Source organism: Equus quagga, chromosome 12 (assembly GCF_021613505.1).
Source record: "Equus quagga isolate Etosha38 chromosome 12, UCLA_HA_Equagga_1.0, whole genome shotgun sequence".
Taxonomy (NCBI): Eukaryota; Metazoa; Chordata; class Mammalia; order Perissodactyla; family Equidae; genus Equus; species Equus quagga.
Window position 1 is genome coordinate 27,508,924 of NC_060278.1, and position 10,100 is coordinate 27,519,023.

General features: G+C 35.9%; 1 protein-coding gene across 1 annotated transcript in view; it reads left to right on the forward strand.

The window, feature by feature from the left end:
- Positions 1-7,093, forward strand: part of LOC124248322 (aldo-keto reductase family 1 member C23-like) — a 17,213-nt gene extending 10,120 nt beyond the window's left edge. The window contains exon 8 of the mRNA XM_046678192.1: positions 7,076-7,093. Within this exon, the coding sequence (XP_046534148.1) occupies positions 7,076-7,093 (18 nt within the window). The remainder of the gene's footprint in view (positions 1-7,075) is intronic.
- The last annotated feature ends 3,007 nt before the right edge of the window (positions 7,094-10,100 follow it).

Genomic DNA, 10,100 nt, shown 5'->3' on the forward strand with positions numbered 1-10,100 from the left:
TTTTTTTTTTTTAAAGATTTTATTTTTTTTTCCTTTTTCTCCCCTAAGTCCCCCGGTACATAGTTGTGTATTCTTCGTTGTGGGTCCTTCTAGCTGTGGCATGCGGGACGCTGCCTCAGCGTGGTCTGATGAGCAGTGCCATGTCTGCGCCCAGGATTCGAACCAACGAAACACTGGGCTGCCTGCAGCAGAGCGCGCGAACTTAACCACTCGGCCATGGGGCCAGCCCCAAGCTTCTGGAATTTTGAGAAAAGGACTTCAGTATTAATGAGTGAAAGAGAGTGCACATTTTTTCTCCCTGTGAGAATTTTAATTCATAATTGTAATAAATGTGATAATGTATGGAAAAGGCATAATGGCAAGTTGTGCATATTGAAAAGTTGGTAAATATATTTTTATCCTTGCTAATATATTTATCAGTATAGATTCAATTGAAGAATAAGATAGGGAAATTATGCAAAAATAAAGAGAGAAAGGTAATCAATAAGTCATACTTCCAATAAATTAGATATTTTAATAAGAAGCCATTATATTCTATCACTTTCTATTTTGACCTGTTACTGAATAGCGATCTCTCTACTGTACAATAAGTTCCTTGGAGATGGGACACAATTTTTATGTGACATTCTTTAGATTTATGAATATAACTTGGTATGTTTCCTTGGTGGGGAGTTAGTAAATAATTAATGAATTTAAAAAATTGAAGTGAAGTTTTATTCAGTAAACTGTGTCACCCTCAAGTATTTATCAGTTCTGAGCATATATCTGGACATGTGTTGTTCAAAACAAGGCAGAACCACTCTTTTCTCCCACTGAGGGTTTCAAATAAGAAAGGACCAATGATCTGGCTGCTTTCTTGATAGAAGTAGCTAGGGAAAAAGAGGTATTTGAATTTTTGATTCTGCTTCATGTGTGTATTAATATCTGGGCAGGGAATATAATTTGAATATTTTAATTATTTTTATTATTATTTAATTATTATGAAGTCATGTTTGTGAAAGAAAGGCAGACTCCATACCCAGTCAGGAAATAAAATGCTTAACTTTACCCTATGTACAGCTTCATAGAAATCACTTCTGTACCACTCTAGAAACAAAGTCATTGAATCCATGCATCTATTGTTGTTTTCTCATTTTAGGTTTGCTGACCACCCTGAGTATCCATTTTCTGATGATTATTAACTGGAGGCCTTTGTCCTGACTTCTATTAGAAGCCCTGTGTGTGAGTAGTGAGACAAGAAGCATCTCAGGTGTTGAAAATTGGATACATCAGCATGAATTTCGTCCATTTTGTTTAGCAACTCATACTCAGCAAGATTTAAGTCAATAGGTCAGAAAGGAAAGGAACTTAATATGTTTCACATCCTGTAACAATTAAAAATTTTCCCTACAAATCTCTTTCCTATTCCACTCTCTGTTTTGTATACTTTCTTTCCTTCTGACTCAGAGCCAAAAAATGATTTACCTAGAATTTCAGTGTGTGGAATTGGATGCAATGAGTAATTTTATAGACATTTCTGGAGTGGGATGGGCAGGGTTTTTGTCCTCTAAGGAAGTAGTAGTTAGCAGATATTTATCAGTCAGTGTTCCTTTAGGCATTCAAGGAACAAGAGGACGCACTCCATACAGTCTGGATGGTGAGAAACATATTGAAAGGATGATCAGCAATGCATAGGCTCCCTTTCAGCAACTCAGGGGATCCTTAGTCCAGGAAATCCCAGAAGGAGGTAACCCTGTGCCAAGTTTGGCCCAGAAGGTGGGAGGGGAGCCAGACTGGAAGGATGACTAGGATTCAGATATATAGTAGTTTTAAGAGTGGAGAGTTGAGCAAATATCTGGGAAACTTTGGGAAATGACTTTTTGCTACTTCTCTTCTGTAGACAAAAAGAAACTTTTCACAATATTTTACCTCAGAGCCAGAGATGAGAGTCACAGTTAGACTGCTATATGTGCCCAGGAAAGAGTAATGAGCTTGCTGGCTTGTATTTTGGCAGGAATTCAAAGAAACAATTTAATGATCAAATCACCTTGAACATTGACCATGTTTATCATAATTTCTTACGTTCAAAAACATATTAATTTGATATACTGGATCATTTTACATGTTTCAAACACAAAGCAAGGCACACTTACTGATAGAAAACACAAACCATTCCTAAGCCTTTAAATATTTTCTGTATAGCCAATATTAACGTAGCAAATACACTCAGTAATTCCAATTCTCCTAACTTTTCCAACACCATTTCAAAATACATGCAATAAAAAATAGCACAATGTTTACAACATTCATTAACTTTTAGGAAAAACTTTTTTTTAAAATATCCGTTTGCTTTCTATAATTTTTATGGGTACAAAATCAATCATGTAATTGTAAGGAACCATATTTTGAACTCAAACTACCTTGTTAAAATTTGGGACAATCATGGACCAAACAAAGACAATCAAAGATTTTTGAGACTAAAAGTTGTTTAAAACCTGGGTAAACTTTCTAATGCCTATACCTGCAACTGTTTCTTCCTCTCCTGACCACATTCATGTGTCATGACCATCCAGTTTTCTAAAGCCATGCTCTTCAGCTGGGACAAAATCAAAAAGCTATGTAACCCACAGTATTTCCTAAAATGATTCATGTTTTAAATTAGAGAAGGTCATATATGTTCCCAGATTTTTGTTCAGATTTTTATAACCTTATGTTATCAAGACCAAGTTAATAATTATTGGGGTTGAATCTTATTGGTAGGCTGTAATTGTACCCCTTTTCTATTTATAATGACTCCTTGGATTTTTTTTAGTCAATTCATTAAAATTCATCTTAAAGTGTTCCTCCCCTGGGAAAATCAGTGTATGTGGTAAATGTGGTCAAGTAAACTCCCTAAGCCTGTTTCAGGCAGGAAAAAGAAAATGAGAAGATGCAAAGCCTCAAGAAACTATATTGTCTAACTAATTCAGAACTGCTCAAAAAAGAGGGCCAAATTTTAATAATATTGAAAAACTTAGACTTTTGGTTTTGAGTTGCATAGATAAAGAACTTGAAAGTCAACCCTTCCTTCCTCATATCAAGAAAAATGGTAAACAACCTAAGAATGAACTCTCCTTAGGTCCACCAGAAAATTGAAGTCACAGGGCAAACTGCAGATCTAAAATTGGAGAGACAAGTGGTTACACAAGTGGTTACAGAATAGCACAACTCCATGAGAGCAAGAGAACAACAAAGTTACTTGGCTGACATTACTCAATTTCAAGGCTTACTAGAAGGCTGCAGCAATCAAGACAGTTTGGTACAGGTGAATCTACAGACATGTTGATCAATGGAACAGAATAGGGAGCACAGAAATAGAGCCAGACAAATGGAGTTGAAACGTCTTTGAGAAGAGAACAAAGGCAATCCAATGGAGAAAGAATAACCTTTTCAACAAATGGTCCTGAAAAAACTAGATAGCCACATGAAAAAAAAGAATCTAGATTCAGATCTTATACATTTCAGAAAACTTAACTCAAAATGATTTGTCGACCAGAGTGTAAAATGGAAAAGTATAAAACTTTAGATGATAACATAGGTGAAAATCTAGATAAACTTGAGCATGGTGATGACTTTTTATTTATTTTTATTTTTTTTCAAATTGAATTGTCAATTTGCTTTATTAATAAAATATTGTCATAATCACCCTTATAAGTTTGAAATACCAAGTAGTGTATGAACCCACTGCAATTTCAAGAGTATCGTACAACATCTATTTTACGTTGTTTACATTGTTGATTTTTCAATACATTGTTGCAGTTGTATACAGTTCCCTGGTTCCCAAAGAGACCCAAACTGGTAATGAGAATATCAGAATGAACCTATGTCAGCAACTCTACTGAAGAAACCCTTTTTAAAAATAGTTTTATATTTATTATGTAAAATTTCAACATAAAAAAGTGGACACGTTTGTGTGATGATCAATAGGTTAATGGATAAAGATGAACTGGTGTACATACACAATGGAATACTGCTCAACCATTTGCAACAATATGGATGGACCTTGAGGGCATTATTCTAAGTGGAATAAGTAAGACAGAAAAAGTCAGATACTATATGGTTTCACTCTTAAGTTAAAGATAAAAACAACAACAAAAACAGCAACAAAAACGGATACAGATATTAGGTTGTTGGGTACCAGAGGAGAAAGGTGCGGCAGGATGGAGAAAGGGGTGACAGGGCACATGTGTACTGAGACTGATGGTAATTAGACTTCGGGTGTAGAACATGAAGTAATCTACACAGAAATTAAAATATAATGATGCAAAATTGAAATTTATATGATTTTTAAAAACAATGGTATCTAAATTAAAAAAAAAAATAGTGTGGTGAATTCCCAAATACCATCCCTAAGCTCCAACCATCACCGAAATTCTTCCATTCTTGTTACCTCTACATGCGCACCTGCTCCAAACCCCACTCTAAATATTATGTTTTAAAGTGATTTAATGATAAAATTTACACAGCTTCTCAGCATAAATCTTAGCTGTCCAATTTTGACAAAGGGATGTATGGTATCACCTGACACCTAGTATGCTACAAAGACTTTCTATCTCCCAGCAAAATTCTTTTGTGTTCCTTTCCAGAAAATTGTTTTTCACCCCAATGCAACCATCTTTCTGACTTTTTCAACTTAGATTAGCTTGATGTGTTCTAGTACTTCATATATAAAAGAAGTCATACAGTATTTTTTTGTGTGTCCCATCTCACTGGCTCAGCATAACATCTGTGAGATTTATCTACATTTTTGCTGGTATCTGCTTCATTCCTTTTTATTGCGGAGTAATTTTCCATTGTATGGATATAAATAACTAAGTTTCTTCTCCATTCACTAGTAAATGGAAATATTAGCTGTTCCCATTTTGGTACAATTATGAATGAATCTCTACACATATTAATGAGACTCTTTAATCACACCATATTGTGCCTTACTTCTCTCAGTTATCTGAGAAATTTGAGGAAAAGGACACTACATTTTCAATTGTAAAACCTTTAAATATGTATTTTCTGATTTTTGTTTTCAAGTTGGAGTGGGATAGTCCATATCTCTCAGAGGATCCAATCTTGAATGCCATTACCAAGAAACATAGTTGAAACCATGGCCACGTTGCCCTACACTATGAGCTGCACCCAGGAGTGGTGTTTCTGGCCAAGAGCTTTAATGAGAAGAGAATCGAAAAGAACTTCCCGATACAAGGTGGAGAGTCTCTCCAGAGTGAGGAACTTGTGCTGTATTTGGGGCTATCTCTCTTTCATTTCAGGAAACACCCATGTTTATGCATCCCCATGTATCTCTACCTATGTGTTATGGGGCCTCTTGGAAAGGAGGAAAGAGAGAACACTGGCCTCAGAGTCTTAGGTTTTATGGCTTCTAGGCCACTTTGCCACTTTCACAGTTGTGTGACACTGAGCAAATGTGATCTCTGTTTTTTCATCAGTTGTAGAAGTCTTTTGATGCACTCAAGATCTTTTAAAACCCTGGTTCCTCTTCTCTGGCTACTCTACACGATGATCCCCGGTAGGATTAGTGCTTTGTTAATCCAATAAGACACACCAGTACAGTTGTTGACCATCATAGCCCTAGCTTTGTCTCTGTTAGTTTTTCCTTATTAAACTATTTTTTTTCTTTATATGACTCGTGCTTTCTAGATCATGAGACCTGAAATGTGACTCCCTCTGGGTTATCTTTTAGCACTTATTCCTCAACAGAGCTTGTGGTAGATCAAAAACTACATATAAGTTTGTAGACATATCAAATTAACAAACAATTGAATAAAGTTGTTCCCCAAATTCTCCCTCATACATCTCCTGGTCCCTTAGATTAATCAGCGGTCTTCAACTTATTTTGTTGTGCACCTCATGAGAATTGTGAAAAACTACTTAAGCTCTACCTCATTTTGATGTGATGCTAAAAATTACATCACGGTTTTAATATTAGCAAAAGATGACATTGGAGAATATTATTTATAATTATTTGCTCTAAAATCTTGAAGCTATAGATTTAGTTCATTCAATTTATGTAAATATTGAATACAGAAATTTAAATATCATTATTAAATGAATCAGAAAACAATCAAAATTCATTTTGCAAGTCAACTCAACATGTTAATACATATCCTTATGAAAACAGAACCACCTCTGGAGAATATTTTTTAAGATGAATTATGGGTTGATAGGTAGATGACACATAGGTAGATAGATATTTAGATGGATAGATAGATAGATAGACAGACAGATAGATAGATATGTTGGTAGGAAGATGAGGCATTGAGTTTTCCATGAAGTTGTTCCCAGGATGAAATGACGAACTTCACAGTTTCATATTTCTTGCCAAAGATCTGTCTGCTTATTATTGGAGTCTTGATTAGGGGCTATGCATTGTCAAATAGAAACATATCTGGACTTAAACAAGAGAGGCTTTTTTCAAAAGGGAGAACCCTCTGAGTGTAAGATCTATGTGTCTCAAAGATCAATCAGAAACTGTTTTCTTTTATAAGAAGGAGTACACACTCCTAGAAAGAGAATGGTGTTTGCTGGTTGTGATGAGCAGGTGATTTAATTCCACAGTTGATCAAGGAACCCTTTTTCTGGAGGATGACAGATTCTCGGATAAGTCTTCACAGGGGTTGGCTCTTCCTGCCAATACTTACTTAAGTTCAAGGCTATCAAATATTAGAGAGTTATGGGGAGGGAAAAATCTGGCTAATGTTGTGTCAAATCAGCAGATACTCTGTCCTGATTGTCCAACTGTCCGTTTGTAAAAAATGGATGTTTTCTTTTCTGTCACAAGCAATTAACTTGGAAATAATTCGGATTTGTGAGTTTTGAGTCTTTTATTTTGTGAAGTGGAGAGTGAAGGACAGGTAGTGTGGAAGGAGATGTGGAAGAAGGAAGAAGAAGGAAGAAGAGTTCTCAGGCCACTACACCTTGAAACTGATGACAGGGAAGGCTTTCCTTGATGCTCTCCTTGCCTCCGTACAGCTGGAGTGTCCCCAAGTTCCCAGGAGGAGCCAGCTGTGTGGCAAAAAGTTCAATATGATTGTCTCCTTCATTTCAGGTTTTTGACTTTGAATGAGTTGACTCTAGAAGGCTTGAAAGCAGTTGGTGGCCTCACCAGAAATTTCTATTTAGTCTTGTAAGTTAGCTATAGATTGTTTTCCACAGGTTGTTTTTCGTAGCATGCAAGTTGTCAGATGAACTAAGCTTCCCTAAATCCAAAAGACAGGCCTGATTCTGGTGTAGGACTAAACAGGTGCATCCTGTAGACCTCAGACCAGAGATCACTCTAGGATTCAGCCTCTGGCCCAACAGAATTGTGAACAAGGTCCAGGACAGAGCATAAGTAAAATCACCAAAGTTTTCATCACGGAGAATTCATTAATTTTACACCCTTAGTTTCTGTGTCTGATGAGCTTCTAAAAAGAGTTGACTCACCCATTCAACATGGAAGATACAGTGCTCAAGACCCACTATACTTTTGGGAGCCTATAAAATGTTTCATCTTTAATACTTTTTAAAATCAGGAGAAAAAATGATTATACTAATAATGCCTACATAATTATTAATCCAGCCCGGATTCTATTCATTTTTATCCTAATATAATAGTACAATGTAATGTTAATATTTTGCAGAGAGGAGGGACCCAAACAGGCAAATGTGCATTCATGCTACAGAAGTAATACCATGTCCCTGCTTCAGCTTCCTCTCCTAAGTGTCCAGTGGCATTTCTCCTTAAAGGATATTAATTTCTCAAGACACCATCCATTTCTCCTAAATTTATCTCTCCCTTGGCCTCTTTGCCCCATCACAACTCCCATTTCCTCAGCCATGTGATCTCACCAAACTGAATTACAAATGGATAATGAAATTAGTTGACACTAATGTTAGTGAATAATGTGTCCCCAGTGGCACACACCAAGATGAAGTCCTCTGTGTTGCTCTGCTTCTTGAGTTAAGTCTTACTTATTTGAAAAAAGTGGCCTCTGTCTGTCAGGAGACTATCACCTGGGAGCCTCTACATCCTTTGAGTTTGACTTGTTCACAAACATAACATTCAAGTTGTTCTGTTCCTGGAGGAGCATCTCACGATGAAGAGAAAGAAGGCTCATCAAACTGAGAAGTTTGGATGGGAGACTGGAGATAAGGGGGATAAAATTTTAGCTATAGAATAAAGATTTAGTTCCAAAAGAATGGTCTTAAAATTCTCCTTCTTGCTTTCAAAACTTTGTCATGATTCTGAGAAAGTAACTTTCCTATTCCCAAAGGCTTTTAAGTGTAAGTGTATGATCTCCTTCATTAGGCTGTGAAAGCCTAGTCTCACTATTTTTGTTGTTTTATGTCAACAGCACAACTCCTGGCCCACAGAATTGCTCACAATGCAGTTTTCAATGAAATTGAATTGAAAAGGACAAACTTAAAAAGGAAAGTAAAACATAGAAAAAAGGAAAAATCAGTACTAATGGTTGAATAACAAGTATTCTTATAAATTATGAACACAGCAAACAATAATCACCTTTTACAGATGTGGTTATGTAAGTGTTCATGTTGTCTCCTCAGCAGATTAGAAGTTCCTTAACGGAAGGGCCCTTGATTGTTGAGGGTGCTCAGCATATATTTGTTGAGTGAATGTGTCAAATAGAGCAGCAAAATCTTTATCATGATCATTCTTATTGGCTACGGACAAAAGTTACACTTGTGGCTGAAATGACCACAGCATTTTAGCCATAGTTCTTACTTATACATAAATATAAATTTTAATCTTAATCAAACTACCTTTCACTTTTGTGTTGATATTACACAGCAATATGAGATTTGGGCATGTAGGTGTTGCTTGCACATGAACAGGGAGCCTGCAAGCATGTGTATTAATGTAGAATGAGGGACACGGTTGTAAATTTAGTTTTCAGCCCATCCTGACTAGATCCTCAGAGAAATTCCCTCTTTGACGACGTGAAGACAGAATTAATGCATTAATATCCCTCTGCTCTTTCAGTGCTGTTGACATAACTGCTATTATCCATATTCTGAAGAATATTGAATGTGAGCTATGCACCATGAGCTCTACCAGAATTATCTGTCTAACAGTGTGGAGAGTATTTCTGTAGTTGGTGGAGTTGATTCAAAGCAGCATCTCTAGTTTCAGACTGCCAGCCTCTCCTTTTTTTCAGTCTCACTACTTTTTTTCATTTTAAGAAATAGTAAAGACTACAAAATAAGGATGATTGCTTTTCCTGATTATTAAAATAATATATACAAATTAGAAAAAATTGAAAAATAAAATGGAGAGGATAGAGAGTGATAGTAATTTATAATTAGCCCATTAAAAAATTCCTGAACTATTAGTGTATTTTCCTTCATGATTTTCCTATAGAAATGTGGAGTTTTGTGTTTATTTATAAATTGAAATAATATTCAATATACAGATTGCATAATTTATGTTTACTTATTTAAAGTATTTTCCCAAGCTGTTGAATATTATTAAAAATTCCAGTATTACATTTTGCTTGTTAAAAGCCATGTATCTTATTAATTTAATTCTTTAATCATCAGCCTATGTTTTGACCTTTTTATTTGTTCTCATTTATTTTCCAATTCATTCATTTATTAATCCAGCAAAATCTTTATTGTACATTCTTTAGTTGCTAGACATTGTTTTACCAATAAATAAACCAGACGAGAATTAAATTAAGATGAAAAAGGTCTTGGGTTTTCAGGCTAGTGGGAGAAACGACCATGAAGGAATTAGTTACTTAGTTGTTAGAAATGGGTACGTGTGTGTTGGGAAATAATTTTCCGTGGTCTCATACTTTTCTACCCCTGATAGACAGAGGTACTGTCTCCCCTGCATTCTACAGTAGTTTTTCAAGATGTTTGCCCAGTAAACAGCCTTGGAATGTAGAGATAGTGGCTCCCTCCAAAGAAATGGAAGGCATGCCTACTTTCTGGTAATAGGAAGACAATATTTCCCTCCTGAGAAAGGACAGGGATCTTCAGTGCCTGCTAGAAGGCATCTGAGTTCTCTAGACTCAGGTTTTCCTCCTGTAAGTCAACCTGAAATTTCAGATGTCATGTGGGCCCCTTCA